The sequence below is a fragment of the Cyrtonyx montezumae genome, unplaced genomic scaffold (genome assembly GCF_038088225.1).
Source record: "Cyrtonyx montezumae isolate F1298 unplaced genomic scaffold, pur_monq_1.0 scaffold_3, whole genome shotgun sequence".
Taxonomy (NCBI): Eukaryota; Metazoa; Chordata; class Aves; order Galliformes; family Odontophoridae; genus Cyrtonyx; species Cyrtonyx montezumae.
The window spans coordinates 147,343,756-147,368,453 of NW_027072034.1; the positions used below are offsets into that span (position 1 = coordinate 147,343,756).

The 24,698-nt window shown below is 42.8% G+C and overlaps 2 protein-coding genes across 2 annotated transcripts in view; one reads left to right on the plus strand and one right to left on the minus strand.

Annotated features, from left to right (window-relative positions):
* LAMB1 (laminin subunit beta 1) overlaps nt 1-7,575 on the plus strand; it is a 40,648-nt gene extending 33,073 nt beyond the window's left edge. Inside the window, exons 26-33 of the mRNA XM_065743598.1 lie at nt 335-576; nt 2,211-2,414; nt 2,777-2,921; nt 3,653-3,860; nt 4,058-4,199; nt 4,969-5,145; nt 6,132-6,291; nt 7,175-7,575. Of these exons, the coding sequence (XP_065599670.1) occupies nt 335-576; nt 2,211-2,414; nt 2,777-2,921; nt 3,653-3,860; nt 4,058-4,199; nt 4,969-5,145; nt 6,132-6,291; nt 7,175-7,311 (1,415 nt within the window). The 3' untranslated portion in view covers nt 7,312-7,575. The remainder of the gene's footprint in view (nt 1-334; nt 577-2,210; nt 2,415-2,776; nt 2,922-3,652; nt 3,861-4,057; nt 4,200-4,968; nt 5,146-6,131; nt 6,292-7,174) is intronic.
* Nucleotides 7,576-9,035: 1,460 nt separating this feature from the next.
* Nucleotides 9,036-23,197, minus strand: DLD (dihydrolipoamide dehydrogenase). The gene is made up of 14 exons (XM_065743592.1): nt 23,130-23,197; nt 22,796-22,871; nt 21,665-21,744; nt 19,863-19,931; nt 17,762-17,831; nt 17,312-17,412; nt 16,862-17,005; nt 16,598-16,699; nt 14,975-15,165; nt 13,281-13,451; nt 12,708-12,897; nt 12,167-12,304; nt 10,146-10,235; nt 9,036-10,042 (listed from the first exon to the last, which is right to left on the minus strand). Exons 1-14 carry the CDS (start codon nt 23,166-23,168, stop codon nt 9,977-9,979), a joined length of 1,527 nt encoding a protein of 508 aa, XP_065599664.1. The 5' UTR covers nt 23,169-23,197; the 3' UTR covers nt 9,036-9,976.
* Between the last annotated feature and the right edge of the window lie 1,501 nt (nt 23,198-24,698).

Genomic DNA, 24,698 nt, shown 5'->3' on the forward strand with positions numbered 1-24,698 from the left:
ATGCAAATCTGTAGAAAATGGACGGTTGCTCTATAAACCTAAAAGATCAAATCTCCATTTGCCCTCAGGGCAAGCAGAATTAAGTCAGCTCCTGTGTCATGGAACTGCTTAACTTCAAATCCAGCAAACCTGACATACTTTGAACCAAAAAAATTTGAGCGTTCAAACAATAGGACAAGTTTTGTCATCCTTACAGTAGCACTGAGTGCAGCTAAGGAGGCTGTCGTTGGTTTGTCTCGATGCTAACCCAGATGTGCCACCCGCCAGCCTCCGTGCTTGGAATTACTCAGTGTTACTTAACAGATTTCTGAGCGGCTCTGTCTGATTTCTGCAGGAGCCTTGGACAGCATCACCAAGTATTTCCAGATGTCCCTGGAGGCAGAGGAAAGGGTCAATGCTTCCACTGTCCACCCCGACAGCGCCGTGGAGCTGTCAGCGCAGACGCGGCGGGAAGTGGAAGACTTAATCAATGAGAAGGAGGCCCAGTTCAAGGCCAAGCAAGAGGAGCAGTCGCGCCTCCTGGATGAACTCGCCGGCAAGCTGCAAAGCCTGGATCTCGCCGAAGCATCGGCAAAGGTACGTGGCTGAGAACTGCTGGGATCAAACCTCCAGCAAAACGTTGGGCTTGTGAAGAAACAACAGGCAGGGAGAAGCTGCTTAGTGCTGGGCAGTGGGAAATACAGTTTGTTCCTAAAACAAATGGAAGCACATTTCATTGATAATGGGGGAGCTCCGAGATACCTGTGGCTTTATAGGCACCAGCCCTTCATGTTGTTCTCTCTCTTGCTTCTAGAACCTAAGCGCTGACAGGGCACCTTTTTGCCACCTCCTAAGCCAAATCCCTTTGCTGTAGACAAAGCTCTCAACTTCAGTCCCATACTGCAGTAGTGAGTCTACTCAACCAATAGCTAACCATCTAAGTCTCCGTTAACGTACTTGGTTTCCTGGGCTGCTCTGTTTTTGCAGCATTGCAGAGTACACACCATACCCGTGCAGCACCTCGTCCTCATGCTGCCCTCCTTGGTACTGCCACACTCCCATCCTTCTACTTGAGACAAAGCAGAAATTACAGGGTGCTGGAGTCAAAAGGGCACTCTCTCTGTTGAAGCTGCCTGCTCATCTGTAAATACGATCAGGGGTGGTTTTCTCTGGGGTGAGGCGGGGCGTTCCTTCAGTTTCCCTTTGAAGGCAGCCGGCTGCATTCAGAGAACAATCCCACTTGATGTCCCGCAGAAGGGAGAGCTCATTAACTCCGCTGGGCAAGGCTGGGCCTGTGTGAGAGGATGAGGTCTTCACACAGTGAATCGTCGCCTGTCCTTTACAATGACAGCCATCCAGCCCAGTCGTCTGTCTTTTAATTGGGGAGGGAAGAAAGAGAAATCTTTTTGTTTAGTTTCTCTGCCCCTACATTCCTTCCTAATGTGTTCTCGTGGACCAAAAATATTGGTTAGATGTTATCAAAGCAGTAAACACTGTGTTAGTTGCTTGGAGGTGTAATCACGGGATGCAGAAACAAAATCTTTTTGCTTTCTAGCTACTGCTGGGTTGCGTGCCAAACAGGTAAGAGGGAATCTATTACACTTCACGGGAGACAGCTGCAGCTAACTTGGCACAGCCCCTCGGTGTTCCCAGAGATTCTTGGCTGAAAGTACATCAGTTAGTGACTATCTTTTGGCATAAGGACTGGGGTGGAAAGGCAAAAGAACCTCACAGGAATAAAGGATTTTCCAGTTTTCCATCTGGCTAAAACAACTTCTAACTGATTTCGTGGACTGGTTGACCATGATAGTGGATAAGCTCAGTAAAAATTGCTGATTAAAGTAGTTTTACTTCAAAAAACAAAAAAAGAGTTGGTATATTCTGTGGGAGTACCTTCTTGACATCATCACAAATTGGAAAGGGTGGTAGAAAGACAATATCAGAGCATTTGATGGAAGGGAACGGGACTGCTTTTCAAGAGAGGTGAAGTTTCCTGATCACCTTGAAGCATTTTGGCTCAGTATTTTATTTCTTTTCCTTTGCTCTCCCCTAGGCAGCAAAGGAAAAGAGCTTATCCTGCACAGAACACGTTTTTCCTTCTTTTAAAAATCTGCTCGGGTTGGTCAGTGTTTCCTCTAGTAAGACTGGCTTCAAACAGAAGGAATCCAGGCAGCAGCAGCTTTCCAGCAATAGAAGTAATGTTGTGATGGCTGCCCTTGTGTCGTTGGCAGATGTGTGGCACTCCAGTGGGAGCCTCCTGTGCTGAGTCTGAGTGTGGGGGGCTGCAGTGCCGGACTGCTGCCGGGCAGAGGAAGTGCGGAGGAGCCGGCTGCGAGGGGCTGGTCACTGTGGCTCACAGCGCGTGGCAGAAGGCCATGGACTTCGACAGAGATATCCTCAGTGCGTTGGCAGAAGTCGAGCAGCTCTCCAGAATGGTAATAAATCAATCAATTGTTGCAGTCCGAAAGCAAAATACATCTTATAGTTGTAACCCAAGTTTAGACACTAATTGACCAAGTATGTGCCTGGCTCACTTCTTCCTCACTGCATAACATCAAACTTTTAAAGACACTGAGACAGGGAGCTTGCTGAAGGAAAGTTTCATGCGTAACTCCAAACATTAGTGGGAGTTGTTTAAACTAGCACCGGTGGTGTGGAGCACTGCCAGCTTTTAAAAGTGTTCTGTGAGTTTTATGAGAAGAAGCATTTCTCATTACTGTTACCTCGGACTGCGACTGAATTTCTGTTGTAAATCAGGGTAAATATGCAGTCAGGCCCTCTGTTTTCTTCTCTTCAGGTTTCTGAAGCGAAACAGAGAGCTGATGAAGCCAAACAAAATGCACAAGAAGTTTTGCTCAAAACCAACGCTACGAAAGAACAAGTAGACAGAAGCAATGAAGATCTGAGAAATCTTATTAAGCAGATCAGAGACTTCCTCATGCGTAAAAACCTTAAACTCACGTTCTCTCTTTTATTTCTGCTTTTGTGAAAACTTTTCTTTTCTGGCATCATCCTCCAAGGGAGAATGTAATAATCATTATCCTTCCCTGGCTCTTTTCCACCAGATTTAATGGGTGTGATGAAATCTGGGAATGAAAAAAACCAAGACAATAGGAAAGAAAGACCAATCTGCAGCACGTTGTGTTGTTCTTTTCAGCTGAGATCATTGTACTTCTCTAATTTGCCTTGCCTTGTGTTCCCAAATTCTGGCCAGAACAGCACAGTGCTGTTAAAGGGGAGGAGAGTCACAGTCAGAAACTGTGAGGTTACCTCCTCATGAGAAAGCAGGTAAAGGTTAAACAAGGGCCCTGTTCAGTGGTGAGTTGCAGCACAGGAGACCCATTCCTTCTCTGTTTGCACAAGGCTGAGTATACTCTTAGCACAAATGCACTTATGTGCAGCTGTTGGCTTCCCTTCCTGTGGGTTCACAGCCCGTCCCCACCCCCAGCATGGGGTAGCTAATCACAGCTCAGCAAAAGGCTTTGAAGAGAGCAATGCTAGCAGGGCCTACGTGCCTGCTGGTCCTCTCCTTAGAGCAAAGGAAGCAGTTTTAATACGTTGATGTGCTGCAGTCCAGGGGAGGAAGCTTTTTTCCATGGTTTTGCTTTGGACAAAAAAGACCTGACAGTGGGAAGCTCTTATTCACACCTGTGTCATTTCTGCCTATCTGTAGAAGACAGTGCTGACCTGGACAGCATTGAAGCAGTGGCTAATGAAGTGCTGAACATGGAGATGCCGAGCACCCCCCAGCAGCTGCAAGCCCTGACAGAAGACATCCGGGAACGTGTAGAAAGCCTTTCTGGTGTTGAGGTGATTCTGCAGCAGAGCGCTGGAGACATTGCCAGAGCAGAAATGCTACTGGAGGAAGCTAAGAAAGCAAGGTATGCAAGCTCATTCTGCATTGGGAATTTTCATTTAAGAACTAGAATGGAACTTCCATTTCACTCTACCAGAGAATGCAGAGTTTAACTGATGCAGATCCCCCATTCCTTAACTATGGGGCGAAAATGACCCTTTGCAGTGTATGACCATTCCAAAGTAAAAGTGTTTTTAGTATTAACCTATTTTTGCTCCACAGCAAAGGTGCAACAGATGTTAAAGTCACTGCAGACATGGTGAAAGCAGCACTAGAAGAAGCTGAAAAGGCTCAAAATGCAGCTGAAAAAGCCATAAAACAAGCTGATGAAGATATTAAAGGAACTCAAGACCTGCTGACCTCAGTAAGTTATTTCCAAGTGTACTTGGAGATGCAGAAATAGCAACACCTCTGATATTCAGAAACCAAAGACTGCATTTATAAAGGCCAGATGGTTTAGACTTATTTCTATATAAACTTTGAGTTAAAACACGACAGATAAATAGAGGCCTACATGTCCTTTTCAAAGAAAAAAGGTTTCTCTCACCCCATATTGTGCACCATAAAAGTTACATGAGTAGGATTGTACAGGTGTGCCAAGATCCCTATAAAGTCATACATACCAGTCCCTTGGCAGTAGTGCATTGGCAAAACCACACTATCTAGCAGTGCCATTCACTGCAGCAGGGGAAAACTGATGCTAGACTGAAGTGCTCATTGCTGTAATTGTGTCAGATAGCACTGCGGTCTCATGAAAGCTATGAGTTAGAGCCTGAAAATACACTAACTACCCATTAAGTTTGTTCAGCTTAAGAGAAGGGCAACTTCAGACATTTAGCACCATCATTTGATAATGAACTTAAGTTTATTTGCAGGTTAAGCAACTCTTGCACATATAATGCAATCAGGTCATTCTTATGAGTCTCCTTAATGCTTCTGGGGACCTCAGTGTACTTCATCTTGAAGCAGTGGGCTCTTTCACCCCACTGGCAATTGTCCATTTTAAAGAAAATGAAACACTTCTTAAATATCAGATCTATGGCTGTGACCTAATGAGTCGATCAGAACTTACTCAGAAAGCTTGTATCATATTCAGTCTTCTGAAAGTGTATCTTTGTCCCTCTTTCTGTTAGATTCAGTCTGAAAATGCAGCATCTGAAGAAACACTGAACAATGCCACTTTACGTCTGTTTGCACTCGAGAGGAGCGTTGAAGACCTTAAGCAAAAGGCTGCTACAAATTCAGAAAATGTGGACAACATAGAGGGAAAAATTGCATTTGCAAAACAAAATGCTGAAGAAGTTAAACAGGTGAGAAATTTGGGAAAGGTACTAAAGGAAAGCCAACAAACTCACCCTAGGGTTGGGTGGGCAAACATTACTGGATTCATTTGATCCACTCCATTTATTGGACTGTTGCTGGTGACAAAAAAAGTGCTTAATACACTCACTGAAGTGTTTGCTACTCAGTCTGTTACTAAATGTAGAGAGAAGCATTATGAAGTCAGGTTCAGAAACAGTTGCAGGAAACATGCCTCGCTGCCCCACATCAGCATTTCACAGGTTTGTTTCTGACCCTCAGCTTCACTGTCTGCCACAGGTCAGTTGGCAAATATAGATGAAAAAAAATTGTTCCTACAGTGATGTTCAGGTCAAAGAAACCCTAGTTGGGCATACACAGAATCAAGTGGCAAGAATAAATCCTTAGCATAGTATAAAACGAGTCTCATTTCTAAATATCAGAGATGCAGAATTCACTCTGACCACATGGCGTCATTCCCAGCGTCTGCTGTACACCTTCGTCATACCAAAAGAATGTTCATTAACAAAACAACTGACAAATCTGCCAGAGGAAGCTGTCAGTGCTCCAGCCTTCTGGCTGGAATTAGCCCATCAGTCTCAAGAGACATCTTCTGCCAAGAGGGGTGTATTAGCCATCAAATAATTATTTCCAAACACTGAGTAGTATTTCAGGTGGTCGTCAGACCCCAGAGAGTTCTGGTACTGCTGTGCAGAGTGTTAACTTGCTTACTAGTTGAATTCATTTGTGCCCTAGTGCTCCGTAACCTCACAGGAAAAAGCAGAGCTGAGAAGTGAACCTGAACATCTCCAGCACCCTCACCTACACAAGCTGGGCAGCTGCTCGTGCTGAAAAGGCAGCGAGGGTGTTCCTCCCCTCCTGCTCTGCTGTTAGGGACTGCAGTTAATTGTGAGAGTTACAGAATTGTGCAACTGCAATCCAACTCGTTCTGCATTGTCTTCTGAGTGGCTCCATCTTGTGTTTGTATCTGGAACAGGTCCTCGACACCGAGCTGAACAGCAAGTACAAAACCGTGGAGGATCTCATCACCAAAAAGACAGAGGAGTCGGCAGATGCGAGGAGGAAAGCCAGCACGTTGCAAGAGGAAGCAAAGGCACTGCTGGCTCAAGCAAACAGCAAGCTGCAGCTGCTCAAAGGTGAGGTGCTCTGAGGAGGCGTAAGGCACTGCTGTAGAATACGACACACTGTCATGCTGTTAAACCAAGCAGCAGAAAAGAAGAAAAAATTAATTCTCCTGTGCTGAAGTTTGAACTGCTTTTCTTATTCTTACGGACACAACATAACCATGAATCAAAGGTTTGTATTGGAGAGAGCAAAAATTTACAGAGAGACACAAACTTCTGGTACAGCACCTATCACTGCTCGGAGAGTTACAGAGAAGAGTTAGACAGAATGTTAGTACCACAATTAGGATGACAAACCCATTCAGCAGCACCAAAAGCAGTCACACTCCTGACAGACAACCCAGAGCACCATCTTCAAACAGTACCCCCCACACACACCCTGCCGTGCTGTTAGATCCAAGGGGAACGAGGTTATAGATTCATCTCAAGCTGGAACTGCTAACAGCAGCCAGTTCAAGTTGACTGAAACAGGACGGGGCAGTCAGCCTGTAACTGCCAGGGAGGAAGCAAAGTTTTCCTCCTGTTTTTGCCAGGCCAGGAACCCATGCTTCCCCTTGGTTGTTCCTGCGTGCTTACAATGACTCACTGAGTATTTTTGACTGTAGCAAGCCAAAAGTTTTCACGTCAACAGAAAAGCCTCCCAGCAGTGATGGGTGGCATTTATTGTCAACATGAATCAAAGCACACTTTCCACACTTAAAGAAAATTACTTCTGTTGCTGTATGTGCCAGTACTAGGGAAACAAAGGTGCCATTCCAGCCTTTGCTACCATGTGTCACGTTTTCTTCCACAAGAAAATAAATGCGAATGGTAGTTTTTCCATAACAATTATGATTTCTATTTCACCACATTAAAACATACCTAATTAAACTTTTTCCTCTTCCTTTGCTGACAGAATTGGAAAATACGTATGAAAACAATCAGAAAGTTCTGGAAGACAAAGCCAAGCAGCTGGTGGAGCTGGAAGAGACCGTTCGCTCCCTCTTACAGACAATCAGCCAGAAAGTTGCTGTGTACAGCACCTGCTTATAAATGGGAGCAGGAAACACTCGCCCTCAGGATGGGTTTTAACAAGTATTACTCTAGTTGTTTCTGACATTACATTAAGGCCTGATAAAGTGAACAGGTTTGATATTGACTTTTAAGTCACAGAACCAAAGAGAAGTAACTTTTTGACACTGAAAATAAACAGTACTTTTGTATCACTGTATGTACCCAGTATGACTCATTACGTTTGGTATTATTTTCAGTAGCTGAAACTAATCCTTGAGTTTCTGCAAGTTCTTGTTTTTAAACCAGCTAATAAAATACTGGTTCCAAATATATCATTCTAAATAAGAGCTCCAATTACTGTGAAGTATAGGATGATAACTCAGAACAAAGTTGGCAGTGGAAGAAGAAATACTACCTTCTCTCATGGCTAGCTAGCATTTACACTAATAAACAAATAGTACTCTGCTCTCTGCATGACATTGCTTTAGGCTTCAAGCAAGTTTCATTTCACTGGAACACTTGTGATTTGTGAAGTGGGAATAGAGGTCCGCATCGAAGAGGGAAGTGTGGTGTATATTTCAGGAGGCAAATTCACGTAGTAGACCATGGTTGGAGGGAAAAAACACAACCTGTGAAGTTCACAGAGCACTTAACATGAATCAGTTAAGGAGCTGTCCATGCACACTTCATTGAAGCAGCACACTTGAGGCTCCCTATCAACAGCTTGTACCAAACAAAACACAAATAGGACAAAAAAAAAAAGAGCAATGAGTGATACCCAGTTCACCCTAATGGCATACTTAAGCTCAAAGTTTCAGAACACTGCACCTTCACCAAACTGCTCAGGACTGCACAAATAGTTCTGCAGTGCTCACAGGTGATGTATGCACAAGTCAGCATCCACAATGGCAACGTGCATTTACATGCACTGACTGCTAACTGACCTCCATCAACAATTTACTTCACCTTGACCACAGTCAGCAGAAGTCGGTCAGGGCAGCTACAGCAGAACGTAGCACCACCTGTGCAAACTGAAGAGCAACACATTCAAGTAATTTTCCTTTAGGTTATAAATGCTAGAGCAAGCAACAAAAAACAAAAAAAACCGAAAACCCAGCACAGGTATTGATTACCACAGCAGCAATGTGTGCTATTTCATGGCCAGTATACTTAACAGCTTTACAAACCTGCAAACTTTGCTGTGTTCAGACTTTACCATCACCTCATTTACAGAGCTCAGTAACATGTCTCGCTTCTACCTTTACAAGCACTCAACTAGAACAGAAATTGACAAATCACAGAGTGGTTTGGGTTGGCAGGGGCCCTAAAGTCCAGCTGCCCCAGCCCCTGCCATGGGCTGAGTGCCCCCCACCAGCTCAGGCTGCACAGGGCCCCATCCCACACAGCCTTGGGCACCTCCAGGAGTGGGGCACGCACAGTTTCTCCAGGCAGCTTTGCCAGGGCCTCTCTGCCATCTAAGTGAAGAATTTCCTCATCCAATCTGCATCTTCCCTCTTTTAGTTTAAAACCATTCCCTCTCCACCTGTCAAGCCACTGGCATAATGAAAAAGGACATGTACAATACTAGCACACTGTAAGATTCCCTCCAAGGCAGAGATTCTAATAAAACAAAGTGGCACCCTACAAAACACACGAACTAGTGGCACTGGGTAAGTTCCCTGTACGTGGTATTTGTTTGCTATTCTTTCTATCCACCAACCTCAACACTAATAATGGTCAGCAAACAAACGCCAAGACAATCCTCCAGCCACGTTAAATATTTATTAAGCTCTCTTGCTACAGAAGAGACACAAAGAGAGCGTAAAATAGAAAACAGGAGAGAAGGAAGTATGTCTGAACTGCATGGAGAGCTGACACTGCAGCCCCTTCATGTGGAAGGTGCAGAAGAACAACCCTCCCATCAACACACTTGACAGCGAGCGAGGCTTCGCTACCCAGTTTTCTCATTTCAAGGTTAAAGAGTTGGACAATGGAAGTTTTACAAAGAGGAAGTTAAGTAACAGTAAGATAGTTTTCCTTCAGTCTTTCATTTCTCCATCAGCACTTGATTTTTTCCCCGATGAGTTTTCAATATGAAAACGTGTGGAGAATCACACATAGAGTGATTTTCTCTTAAAAAAAAAAAAAGTCAGCACAGTATTAATCAATTTACACAAGTCCTTTTTCCCCCCAAATCCTAACGTTACTAGATCAAAACACATTTTGGTACTTGTACATAAGTAGGTTAAATATATATTTAATCCTTTCACAAGGAAATAAATTTTTGTGCGGAAGTGACAGTGGCATTTTAAGTGCCAGTGGCATGTCAAGTGCCAACATTCAGCTGCTTTAGTCTATCACTACTTCAAATAAGAACAAAGCAGGTATGCTGGACACCTGTACATTGCTGTGGCCAGCACACCTGATAACCTCATGCAGCAGCAAAGTGTTGGTTTTGAAAGAAGAGTTCAGTCAGGCTGTTTTTCTGCAACATTCACAATGTAAATAAGCAGGTAACATTATGTATTTAATTTACAGAGACTGGAGAATTCCACTTGTTCCAAACTCTATTTGTTTAAATATTTGATGTCTAAAATGAGGAGATTCATTTAATTCAACCCTAAAATCCTCAAACTGCCTTCCACATGGGCTCACGGTTCGGCTTCAGACGTACTACGGATGTTCAAAGAACTGCTCCTTCGTTTTAAAAGTTGATAGCTTTGCCAAAAGATGCTGCTAGGTTAGCTTCCCTGAAGGCTTCTGACACCGTCTGTAGAGAACAAACCAAAGGTACAGATCAGTACTGTTAATAATGTAGTTACAGCACGGCTGTGCAGCCCCTGCATTCAACAGCTGCTTCAGGAAAAGCTTACCGGATGCGCATGGCAAACCCTGGCCACGTCCTCACACGATGCTCCGTACTCCATAGCAAGGGCTGCTTCATTTACCATTTCACCAGCACCCTGCAGTGCAATGTTGACTGTAATTAGAACAGATCTAGATTCTTCTCAATTGCTAATTAGGAAACATCCAGCTTGTAAATAAGCATATTTTGCTAGAAAGAAAAACCCTGATATGAGGAGCACTTCGGGTGCGTTTAGTGTCAGTCCTAAGTATTCCATCGAATTGGTGGCTATGCTCAAGATGAGCTTAAAACCAAACACAACTGAACAGAATTCTTGCTCTCCCATTACTGAGGCTTGTGTAAAATCTGGGCTTTGCTCCACATGGTGGTCAGATAGCAGCCACATTCTGATCAAAGCTGCTGTACATTATCACTGCTGGGAAAAAAAACAAACTTTAATGCCCTCCTAGAAAATTAATCAGATAACCAGATAAACTGAAGTACGCTACTGTATCTGCAGCCTCATTTTCACTAAGTATTAGTTGTATCTGTAGGGATTTACCCAGAGAAAAAATATTTGAATAGTTGAAAATAAAATAGTGAATACATAAGCAATTACATTTTCAGAATTAAGATGTGTAATCTTAAGATTCCCCACCAGCCCCTTCCATTTACTGATGGAAATTACTGTCTGGCTCACACTGATAAAGCTGAGCTGTGCCTTCTTTAGGGAATGTGGATTTTTATGTGACAGGCATTGTGAGAGAAAATAATTAGCATAACAGCTCATTGTATATTCCTATCAGAAATGACAGACATGGGATTTGGGAACAGCCTATCCACCAAACCACCTACAACACAATTTTTAAGTATCTCACAGAACTGTAGGGGTCAGAAGGGACCTCCAGAGATCACAGAGTCCAACCCCCTGCCCAAGCAGCTCCCTAGCCCAGGTTGCACAGGTAGGCGTCCAGGCGGCTCTGGAACGTCTCCAGAGAAGGAGACTCCACCACCTCTCTGTGCAGCTGTGCCACTGCTCTGTCACTGCACTGGGAAGGAGTTCCCACACACATTTGTGCAGAACTTCCTATGTTTCAGTTTGTGGCCATTTCCCCTCGTCCTATCACCACACACTGCTGAGAAGAGTCCAGCCTCGTCCCTTTGCCTCCTACAACTTAGATATTTATCCCATTAGTCTATGATGTTTTGTTGTACACAATCACTTAAAAAAAGAAAAGAACATTTATATCCATCAAACACAAAAACTCATTTTGCAGTGTAAGTAACTTGACAATGCTGGAAGGGCAACACTAATATGCACATCCTCCCACGGGAATAACATCACCTTTCCATGAAAACACTTAGCGTTCTGCGCTGTTTTTATAAAGAAAACCATTTTCCTAAATAAAACAGCATACGAAGACATGTTAAAGTGTTTCAGCATTTATCTGCAGGGGGAATTAGGAGAAAGAAAAAAAAAGCATTTAGAGGTTAAAAAAAACCAAAAAGAGTGAAATCAGCATCTAGGTTCGACTTTGGACCGGAAAAAAACAGCATATTTTCACAAAAAGAATTTGCTGATTTCAAATATGACAAAAGATTATTATTTTTTTTTAAATCAAGTTCCATCAGTTACAGACCCCAGGCTCGGTGACCACAGAGTGAGGTTACCAGCTGTGCTGAAGCTGGAATTTCAGAGAAAAACAAAGAAAGCAATGAAAAGCCCCCCACTCTGTTCAGCTACCCCAACTTTTAGAACTTGAGTCAGTTTCTGCTGTTCTCGAGTGTTTGTTTCTCATGAGTATTTTGAGTATTTCAATATTCATGAAGATGAAACCGTCAGAGAGACTGAATAACCCTTGCATTTCCAGAGGATAAAAAAGAAAAAGCTGTGTCTGATACCAAAACAACAGCTAAGTGTGATGTGGGCAGGAGGGCTGCCAAAGGGAACTGTAAATCCAAGGGGTCTTGTGAGACAAATCTTTTTTCACAAGCACAAGGAAACACCCCCAGCGCTACTGAGACAGCAGCACACTTTACAATACTTACGGCGCCTAAGATGTGTGCACCCAGCATCCTGTCTGTTGATTTTTGACTAAGTATCTTCACCATGCCATCTGTGTCAGCGTTTGTCTTCGCTCTGCTGTTCGCAGCAAATGGAAATTTCCCAACTTTGTACTCCACTCCCTACAAAACAGACACTTGTTACTGACACTGAATTAACGCCTGGAACGCTCAACAGGAATGATGTGGCCATATAACTGGGTAACTATATAAGTAGATCCAATACAAAACTAGAAGACACACAGAACAACGTATGGAAATAACCACCAGGTATAAAGAGGTATTAAAAAAGAAAAAACAGCATAGAAATGGTATTAACTTCCCAAAACAGAAGCTATTAAGGAGGACTGCAATCCTCCGTGAGAGTGGCATGCACAAAGGAATCATTCAGCCATACACCCTACACAATAAATTCAGACAGAGAAATCCTTGCATGAAAAGTAGCTAGATAAAACAAGAGCCATTACCACTCTATGAAACCACATCCACGACAGAAGAACACTTTTGTCCAGGAAGAAAACAGTACCTCTTCTTTCAGCTGTTCTTCGGATTTGCCAACCCAGGCCACTTCAGGGTGAGTGTATATGACAGAGGGCACGCAGTTATAATCAATGTGAACTGCTCCTCCAGCCATCCCTTCAACACACAGAATGCCTTCATCCTCAGCTTTGTGGGCCAGCATAGGTCCAGCAACTACATCACCAATAGCATAGATGCTATCAAATCAATGAAACAAAATTAGATACTGTTTAAAAATGTACTAGCACACCTAAGCTACCACATTCAACAGTCAGTTCAAAACACTGCCGAAAACTCCAATCAAATCAGAATAAAATACGTATGGAAGAAATATGGGGACTACAGAAGCAGTTTCCACAGAATGAGCACTTTTCAAAAAACCACTGCCAACACATCATAACTTTCAGATTACAAAACTTTAAAGGTTGACTAAAAATCCTCAGCTGCTGAAGTAAACATAAATTGAGTTTTTTCTTTCAGAAAATAAAGCTATATTACGCAAGTTTAAGTGTCTTAAGTTAAGCTTTTAAAGATAAGAGCTCTACTTAAAAGAAAGTAAAAATTATTTAATATTGCTTACTTTGGAATTTTGGTTTGGAATCTGTTATTGACCGGGATTCGCCCCCTCTTATCGAGTTCAATTCCAATGTCTTCAAGACCTAGATTTTTTGTGAACGGACGCCTACCGATGCAAACCAGGAGCACATCACAAGTGATGACTTCTGCCTTGCCACCAGCAGCAGCTTCAACACTATAGAAAAAACAAGAAGCAAAACCACTAAGCTGTAAACCTGTATTGTATTTTGCTGACCAGGGATTAATATAATTCAGATGGTGACCTACTGGCTGAACCTGGCACCCCAAACATTTGGCTTTGGTCTATCCCACACTTCATCCTTGCAAGATTTGATGAGTAGGTCAGGATGCAAGGGCCAGTAACTCTTAATACATCTGTTAACAACTCCTAGATACAGAAACTCAGGTTATGCATCTGTTAACAAGTAGCACGACCTGCTAAGAGCAGATCTGTATAGCAGTGATCAGAGCTGAGTACACAACATTCAAGTTATTCTTATTTTGGGGTGAGGTACAGTAGTGTATTCTGAGCAAGCTTTCTCCTGGCCCCAAACATAAGAGTTGTTTAGCTCTTGCTAAAAGTGTTGCCTTGCAAAAAGTGCATCCCTCAAGGGCATCTAGAACACGTTCAGTTTGCATCCTGAGTGCTAAAACAAACCAAAGAATGGTAAGCAGGGTCAATTAGGAAGCTTGTTTCTACAGCATGTTCCAGAACCAAAATGAAACCCTAAACAGAGAGGGCTACATGAGAAATCCAACCAGTATCAGTACAGCAGTACACAGAGGCCCAGATCTAGGACTTCTCCAATGGCAGAGGACAGGGTACCCTGAGCTATAGAGGCACAGCAGATACAATCCACTGTACTGAGATTCCAATGAAAAAGGCATTTAAGCTTACATGTTGTGTCTTTCACAACTGTAGCGTGAGTTGTGAGAAAACAATTGTTTGTTCTCATGTCTCAAAGCTTGCTTTCTGAGGCATTTTGTGCAATAAGACTCTGGCTTATCTAGGAGGTGAGTGGTGGGTGTCACACCAGCGGCACCACTTCATGGACAGTTTTACATTTGAAAGCACTTCTTTGGAGGTGTTTGCCTTTGAAAGAGTGCTCAGGAGTGTTTACAGGCAGAAGACCTGGCCTGTGACCAAATAACTGGTATGGGAGACTGGGGGATGATACCATTCTATCCTGTGAAGGCAAGATACAATTTGGTGTCTCCCTGCTCCCTCTTATCTGCTGGGAAGGCCTGGAAGATGGAAACAAAGGAGTTCCTGCTGAGATCCAAAAGCCAGGAGCTGTCACTCCAAAAAGACCTGACTCAATCACTTTGGACATTCGTACCTTCATTAAGACTGGTGGAAGAAGTCGTTGTTGTCAACCAAACAACACAACTGTACCAAAAGCAAGAACATCCACAAAAAAAATACACCTTAGGTTTCTCACTAAAAAAACACCAGTTGTACACCAGCACACCAACCCAAGTCAGTGGAACCTCTTTCATATAAGCAAGTCTGACTTCAATAAAGCCAAAATTATGAGCACACTAAGTTATAATACAGGATAAAAATTAAACTTCACTGAAGAACCCTGTTCCATTTCATCCTGTTTCTGTAATAATATCAGACTAATTTAAAACAGGTTTGAAGGACTGAGTGGAAAAAGCAACCTGCATACCATTTGTTTTATGTGAAACACTTACGCTACATCGATTGTTCCATCTGGTTTCTTGGTAGCACCGGTAACTTTGGTGTTCAGCTTGAACTTAAGTCCCTGTTTCTGAAGAATACGTTGGAAGTTTTTAGAGATCTCCATGTCAATTCCCATTCCACCAACGTGGCCCATGAACTCAACAGCTGTCACATCTGCACCAAGGCGCTGCCAAACTGAACCCTGCGGTCACAACAATACACACAACGGAAAAGTTTTTTGAAGGAAAACTTCAGGTTTCTTTACTGCAATATTTACCACTTGGACTGGTGGTAAAAGACACTGCAAAAGAGGGACAACATATCAGCAAACTGATCAACGGAAAAAATGAATTTATTGCTGTTTGTTTGCATACCTACACTTGATTGATTTCATTTATGGAATTAAGCTTTTAAATAGCTAAGAAGACAATTAGGTATATTTTAGGCTACAGTCACAGAAAAATTAATAATCAAATAACTGGAAGGTAGCTCAGAAAACTCAAAATAAGATTTCTGTGGTGTCCTAATACCAAACTAGAGAAAATGAATAACATATTATGGAAATTTTATGCAATAAAATATAACTACTGCTGCTTCTGCATGTATTTATAGCCATAACCACTAGCACCGCCTTCCCTAAAACCACGCACACCCTATCTACCTCAAAAGTTACCCACACCCTTCTCAATATTTCTCTTCTCTTACACTTTCCCTGCTCAGTAGCCAGCGGGCAGCTGACCAGAGCCAGCTAAGACAACCACTAAGCAGGTCTGCATTATTTTCAAGCAGTTGCAGATCAGTAAATGCATGTTGTTCTTGTACTATGGAGGTATGAGGCAAGAGGACTCACACCAAAAGACCTAGACAGAATAGAAAATCATAGGTTCATAGGTACATTAGGTTGGAAAGGACCTACAAGATCATCTAGTCCAACCATCCTCCTATCACTATCCCTACCCAACTACTAAATCAAATCCTTTAGCACCTCATCTAAACGCTTCTTGAACAGCGCTAGGGATGGTGCCTCAACCACCTCCCTAGGCAGGCCATTCCAGTGCCTGACCACTCTTTCAGAGAAAAAATGTTTCCTCAGATCTAATCTAAATCTTCCCCGGCGCAACTTGTGGCCATTCCCTCTCGTCCTGTCATTATTTATCAGGGAGAAGAGGCCCACCCCCTCCTCACCACAACCCCCCCTTCAGGAAGTGGTAGAGTGCAATAAGGTCTCTTCTGAGCCTCCTCTACAATGCTTGCAATTATATCACAGAATAGTTTTGGGATTAACTGCCACACACGTGTATTTAGCATGGTTTCAAGTTTATCTGCATTAAAAGAAAAACTTGTCCATATATACAACAAACTTCAGTGGAAGTTAAACAAAAAACCCAAATCCAAAACTACCTGCAAGGCCTGTCTATTTCACTCTAACTCCTCCACTTAGCTAACTAGCTGTGGGAACACTGTCCCAGCCAATGCTTCCTAGCTTCTCAGGTTAAAAAGAAAAAAAAGCCATTAAAAAAGGTCATTAAGTCTGAAATTTTAACAACATATGTTAAACCACAGCAACAACATCAAATGCAGTGAAAAAAATAACACTATTTATAACAGTCTAAATGGTTTAAATATTCTCTTACCAGTTCCACACCAATGACTCCTGCACCAATGACAACCATCTTCTCAGGGACTTTTTTCAGTGACAGAGCACCAGTGGATGACACGATATTATCTTCATCGATCTAATGGCAAAGAAATCCAAAAAGGGAGATTTACATTCTCTTATTTACATCACACGCAGAACAGATGATGAAGGCCAAACAGATGCAAAAGAAGTATTAAGCATGAAATTACGTGGTTATTGCACGCTGAAAGAAAGTAGTGCCAAGATTTGAAATACATACAGTAATTCCAGGGAAGGGAGCAACTTCTGAGCCTGTAGCTATGAGAATGTTCTTTGTATTGATAACTTGTGTGCTGCCATCATCTTTGGTTGCAGTGACTTGGTTTTTGCCAGTTATTTTTCCAAACCCAGATACATGTACAACCTTCAGTAACCAAGAGCACAGTAAGTTAAGATTCAAATTACTTAAGTTATGCTACATTTCATCTGAACCCCACTAGAAAGAAACTGCTAACACAAGCCTTTGCATCAGCATCCAGTACAAATCACAAAGTCAGTATTGTTCTTTTAAGAAGACCCAAGAATGGGCTGCTCATTTAAAATACCAGAGCCTGCCCTTGCCAAATCCCTTGATCAAATAAGTTTACATGGCAAGAATGTGAGAATGCATAAAGCAACAAAAACAGGGGAAAAAAAATTACATTTACTTCAGTAAACAATCCAAACTAACCTTGTTTTGTTTAAATAAATGAGCAATTCCACCTGTTAAGGCCTTCACAGCACCACTCTTCTGTTCCATCATCTTCTCCAGGTTCAAGCGGATGCCTGTGACTGAAATGAAAAGCTTCAATGGAGCATTCCACTTTTAATTATGGGAACCAACCTACAGTGAACAGCTCTGACAGTGAGATGTCTCAAATGCCCCTATTTAACCATTAAAGGTCACATGTAACAATGGGTACATTACAAAGTAGTATTACTCTTTTTAAGCACAACTTCTCTAGACAGGGATCAAGGAGCAGACACATTCCTAAATCTCTAGTTGGCAGAGAAAGGATTCTGGTTGCAAGTCAGTGAAGCTTCCTAGAATTACAGTAGTCAGATCTGAACTATTAACATTTATTTCTTGATGGAAACCATTTCGCTCAATAGGCATCAACAAGTTGCTTTGCACACTCACTTTCAATTCCTCTGTTAGCAAAGTCTTTTCCTTGAGCCAAATGATACAGATGAGAGTTGTTCAGCAAGGCCTACAACATACACACAGAAATGTCAACTGGGACATGCAGCTGCAATTGGATTTTTTTTACCAGAATATATATAACAAAAGAAGTTATTTGGAAAACATGCTCTAATAAATCTGACATTAATAGTTTAAAAGGTGTACTTCAAATGCACCACTTACATGCAGAAGCTCTTAGAGAGGTGTAACTTAAGAAAACACGTAACAAAAATAGAGACTAGTTAAGATCACTCCTGTGTAAACATCAGATACATTCTGTAGCTGAGCTGTGCTGAAGGCATTACAACTGTACAGCCAGTTGAGCTGAAACTAGGTGGTTTAGAGCTAGTTCAGGCCACTGCATCATTTCAATTCAAGAATAAAATCAGAACACTTCCTTTCTAAGTGCATTTATAGATCAGCAGCTTGAAATACAGAATCTCCAGAACTGTATTTTTATTAGAAACAGCAATATGGGAAGGGATCTTGGAAAGAAAAGATTATGTCTTTTACTACAATCATCACAACCATGAAACTGTCAACATTCCTTCCACAAATTGAACTCTGAAGACAGCACAATACACTCAATGAATATTTTGAGGAATCTGCCTTATAAACATACTTAAGTGAAACTAACACTGCTGGACCAAGATGATTTCAATTTTGTCCATAAGAATGACCAACTTTCACCCTAAAACTTATCTGCCTATTTTATTTGCCACAACCTTGAATCTGTAATATCCAAAACATTAACCAAAGACACAGCCCCTGCAAAAGACTTCAACAACTACCAAGGAAAAAAACAAAACCGTCCAATGTATTTTGAGTGGCTTTTGTGGAAAGTTATATCTGAATATTTGTTATTACTTCAGCATATGTAGCCCACAAAACCACTTCTTAAGTTGTTTATTGCCACTGGAAAAAAATCAGAATAGCATTCAGGTTTAGCCATGGCTTCAGAATTGTCTTCAAAAGAACTTTAAATGGGATAAAAATAATCAAACGCTCAAGAAGAAAAGTCACTTAAATAGATACTAGCAGAGTTCCAAACTTGCATAGTCATGCTGTGTTGATCTACAATTAACTTTTGAGTTTTTCCTCCATATTAATTCTGAATTTCATTAGACATTACTGAAACGTCTAGACAAATGTCAAGGCATATATTGTTTGTCAGAACTTTGCATTCCTTCTGCATTCCACTGTGTTTTCTCCTAGGCTGCTAACAGAACCTCCATAAGCAAACAGATTAGAAATGCAACACTGTTAGGAGGGACCTTCATGAATAGGTAAGTTGTCTGTTACTGTAGGCAGCACAAAGCTGATTACCAATACCTTCCTCCACCTGCTGGGCATTAATGAGGAAGATTTTCTACCTAGCAATAGCACTGTTCTTATAAGGCTCTTGTTTTGAAGTTGCTTAAAACATGATTGACAACATCCAACATTTGGTACTCACAAATTTCTTCTTATTTTTCATTACTTTTGGAGCACACAAAAAAAAAATCCCATAAAAAACCAGACAGTTATTTTTCATTGATGGCTCTATCCCTATAATTTAGATCCACTTTCTCTACCTCCAGTGACTGAATGAGCAACAACTAAACATTCCTTCACTCAAAGTACAATACTATGGACAAATCTACAAGTATACTGAAAATAAAGCATTTGAAAGGACTGAGAACTCCACACAGCAGACTTCAAGACAAAACCACCTTAAACTGTATTTAAATGGTATTTAAATGCTCTATTTAGTTACTGGTTACAACACAGACTTACCAGCTCACCAGAGAGAAGATATCTGCATATACCTCTGCTTTTATCCCTCTTCCTCTCATTTAGGAAACCCCACAAAACACAGTTTGTAAACAAAACATTTCTACTAAATAAATAAAAATTGCAATCATTTGTATTACTTTCATTTCTGCAAATCATTTGCTTGCAAGTTGTTTTTCTTAGCAAAGCATGTCAATCTTGGAAAAAGATTAAGTATAGGTTTCAAAAGTGATGCATGCAGGAGTAATTGTTTTTAATGAAGTTATGACAAATGATGTACCCTTACCTTTGAAGGAATACATCCAACATTCAGACAGGTTCCACCCAATGTTTCATTTTTTTCTACACAAACAGTCTGAGGAAAAAAAGGAGGGGACACAAGTGTAAACTTTTTCACAGTTGCAAAACGAACTGTCCCTTCCCCCTCTGTGATGAGCACAGAACATATACTCAAAATAAGAATTTCTTGGTTTACGCTCCAATGAAACAAATTTGCTGAGAAGTGACTCCCCAGATGAAAGTCTGCCATCATTTAACTTGCTGCTTTTGTGGTAAAGTAGTGGTGATGGTATCATGAAGAATAGAGCTTACAACATCAAATCAAAAAACCACACAGAGACCAGCTGATCTCCTATCTACCCTTCCTCCTGCTTTAAGCACACAAACACATAATGATCTAAGTGCTTTTTGCCTCATCCACTTTAGATTAACTTGATTCACAAGACCAAGCAAAGCTGCTCCGAAGCAAACGCTCAAGGAACCTCGTTGGCAATAACATGAGATGCTGCAGTGGTGATACAAGGATTTAATGCTTGTGCTAGCAGAGGAAGCACTACAACTGAAGGTTCAAATTCCGTAACTAAATATAACAGCCTCAGGTTATTCCACAGATGATGTAACTACAGAATCTATCCATTTGCCAGTCTCACAAAAGCATCTTGTTACATCCCTCAGGGGCAGCATAAGTTTCTTCAGCACTACAGGTGATGCATGCAAGCCTGTCCAAACAGCTCTAAAGAAGTATGAAAGCTGTTTTTGACAAGACAAAAAACTACAAGACACTTTTTTTTTTTTTTAATAAATCTCCTATATGGTAACCTATTGTCAGGCAGATATAGGAAGGACTTAGAATACTGCTCCAGGAAAAGCAGGCTTCTAGACACATATTTATGCTAACATTTTTTTGGTGTAACTATACAGCAGATCGTCTAAAACTCAATTGAAACCTGCAGCACTGACCATCTTCTTTCCAGGCCCTAATAGCTCAATGGCAACATTTATATATATATAAAAAAAATATTTATTAAATCAAGGAAAAAAAAAGTCTGACATTTTAATTACCTGCACTAGGGTCACAGGCAGATGTAAAATTTAATGGACTCAAAAGAAATTCTATTTTGGTACTGTTACACATCAGGCTAAAATACACTCAGACACATCACTGAAACCCAGCTGTCAGAGGAATTACCAATGAGGGACAACACTCAGAACTACAAAAAAATGAGGCTGAAGGGACCTTCTCTGGAAGCCATCTAGCCAAGCTTCCTTCTTCAAGCACAGTCAGCATCAAAGCTGCCTCAGGTGGCTCAAAGCCTCAACAAGCCTAGTCCTGAAAATCTCTACGCAATCTGGACCTGTTCCAATATTTCACTGAACTATTCTTGTGAACAGCAGCTCCTGTCCTTGCCAGGTGGTCATATCACCTTGTTTTTTTCCATGAAGTCCTTCTGTCTTACTTCAGATGCACTGGGACGCACTAGGCAGCAGAGCATGCACAAGTACACTTACACTTCTCAGATTTTGAAGTACTTCAGAAAAGAATGATGCAGTGCCAGGAGAGTAAATAGGTCTTGGGTTAAGGAGGCAAGATAAACAGCAATACTGCTGATGTCACATTCATAAATGAAAATGAAACTTATGAGCATTCTAATTTGCAATCCTGAGCAAACACCCTCCCAAACAGCAATCAAATTCCACCAATGACATAAGGAAATCATAGCTGAGTAGCTTCTGCCCCCCCCAAAGAAGAGTCACTGCATGTTTTACATTGTGGAGCAGTTGAAGATTGATCAAAAGGGCTACTCTTACCTTAAACCCAAGCTGAGCTGCTTTGATTGCAGCAACATAACCTCCAGGACCAGAACCAATAACTGTGACATCCGCATCAACTGAAACAGAGAACATTACAGTTACTTCTTTTCAATTACTAAGACTTTACTGCAGGGCCAATTTACTCCTATAACGATTCATATTTGCAAATGCCAAATAATGGAAAACAAAAAGATAAAAATGACTGTTAAAACTATGCTATTTAATATATAGGGAAGGGAAATTCCACTTCTCAAAGTAACTTTTCAGACAAAAGGAAAGGCTGTATAGAGGTATTTCATAATTAAAGAGAAAGTTTTAAACTTCACAGGGAAAATAATATAACATGAAATTAAAAAGCCAGGTTGCACCTGATCCATCCATCCTGCTATAAAATCTTTAACACAAGATGTCTGAATGGTTTATTTAAACATTTTATTAACAGTTTCTAATGTAGTTTGGTGCAATAGATACGTGAGCAGTGAACGCTAATAGATTATTAGATACTGCAAAAAATATTGCTGAAATAAACTTCATTGATTACGCACACACAAGAAGCTAATAGAAATAGATCGGGTACAAAGTTCATAATTATAATCTCCTCTGGAATATTAGTTACTGCCACTGTTCTTAGATTATAAAGCTCAGCTTCTATTTATACCTTTAGATTAACAGTAAATCTGACAAGCAAGTACTTTGCACAGAAATGGCTCAGGTTGGAAGGGACCTTAAAGCCCATCCAGTTCCAGGCTCCTGCCATGGGCTGGCTGCCCCACCAGCTCAGGCTGCACAGGGCCCCATCCAACCCGGCCTTGGGCACCTGCAGGGATGGGGCACCATAGCTTCTCCGGGCAGCTGTGCCAGGGCCTCACTGCTCATTCAGAGAAGAAACGTTTCCTAACACCCAACCTGATCCTACCGTGGCACATCTTGAGGCCGCCTGCTCTCATCCTGCAGCTGTTACCTGGGAGCAGAGGCCAACCCCACCTCACCACAACCTCCTTTCAGGCAACTCTACAGAGCACTCTACATCTCCAGGCAGGAAGAGATCCGGCAGCAGCCGGCAGGTCAGCGTGCCAGGCCGAAGCTCTGACAGCTGCCAACACAGAAGCTTTGTCCGCGGTGAATTACCCTGATCGGCGTAGGTCCTCTGTGGCACGGCACTAACTGCCTGGAGACCGTGATGAACTCGATTAAAATGGCTTCTCTGCAAGAGAACAAGCCACGACTTTAAAAGCTGCAGTTTGATCTTGAAGAGAAAGAAACACCGAGCCAACACGGAACGCGGCCCCGCGGTGAGGCCATGACGCGAAAGCGGAGAAGTGCGGCCAAGCACGGCCGAGCCCCGACCGCTGCGCCCGCCCCTCGGCAGGCGGCGGCGTGGGGAAAACCGTGCCCGGGAGCCCCGGTTCCTCCCCGCCCGGTTCCCGCCGCCCGCCCCGCGGCACTACCGCCGGCGCAGTACCCGAGCGAACGCGCAGGAGACGCGGCCCCAGCGCTGCATGGCTACCGTCGCCCCAAGGACTCCGCGGACTCGCGCAGGCGCACCCGGAGCGGACGGGCGGACGGAAGCCGCGAGGGGTCGCCCGGAGGAGGAGGACGAGGCAGGCGGTGCGGTCCAGGGGCGTGGCCAAGTGGTTGGAGGCGGGGACATGCAAATGACCGCGTGAGGCGGCAGGGGGCGCCCGGCGACGCCGTTTGGTTTTATTGCGCTCGTGTTCTTCCCGGCGTGGAGTCATAGAATGGCGTGGGTCGGAAGGACCCTCAGGGACCCAACGCCCCTGCCACAGGCAGGGTTGGTAGCCACGAGATCAAGCACTAGATCAGATTGCCCAGGGCCCCATCCAACATGGCCTTAAACACCTCAGGGGATGGGGCATCCGCAACCTCTCTGGGCAGCCTGTTCCAGCAGCTCATCGCTCTCTTAAGTATAAAGCTTCCCTCCGACATCTTGCTCGGATTCATGGTGGTTGGCACCACTTTTCTGAACATTCCTGGTGGTTTTGACAGAATTTGGATATTGTTAAAATAGCTTATTGAAGTTTTATATCCCTGAGTAATAACAACCGTACAAATCAAATCCCTAGTGCATCGCCTTTAAAGCCATTTTCATTGCAAAACACACATGCTTTTGGGTGTGTTGCTCCTGGAATATGACTGCCTTGCCTTTCTTTCACTGTGATACTCCTTTCCTGAGTACTGAAGTTATGGTGCATGAGACTGCTCCCAGTTTTTATTGCATACAGATTTTATTCCATTTGTATCACTCCCGATTTGTATTGCATTAGTACATGTGAAGTGCAGCCTTGCAACAAAGCTGGCTGGTGGTATCCTGAATGACAAGCAATGTCAGCAAGCCAAGGAGGTGATTTTTCCCATATGCTCCGTGCTGTTGAGGCCATGCCTGGAGTACTGTGTCCAGTTGTCAGCTTCCTGGTATGAGGAAAACTTGGATGTACTAGAATGAGTCCAACAGAGGTCTACAAAGATCGTCAAGGAGTGAGAGCACCTCACATAAGAAAGTCTGAGAGAACTAGGACTGTTCAGCCTGGAGAAGAGGAGGCTCAGGGGGATTTCATCGATGTCAAGAAATGCCTGAAGAGAGAAGGCAAAGAGGAGGAACCAGGCTCTTTTCGGGTGCCCAGTGCCAGGACAAGAGGCCATGATCACAAACTGGAGCACAGGAGGTTCCTTCTGAACACCAGGCAGCACTTCTGTGCTGTGCAAGTATCTGAGCACCGGCACAGCAGCCCAGAGGCAGTGGATCTCCTCCTTGGAGATGTCCAGAAGCCGCCTGGCCATGGCCCTGGGCACCCTACCCTGGGTGTCCCTGCTGGGTCAGGGGTTGGGCAGAGGGACAAAGAGGGCACTGCCAGCCTCAGGCAGTCTATGATTTTGGGTCAGAAAGATAAACTGAAGCATACTCTAACAAGAAGCAGCACTGAACTCGGAGCCGGAGGAAAGCTGCAGAAACATGTCAAAGTCAACAGAGGGCATCATGGCCACATACACTAATGAAGATCTGAGAGGACGC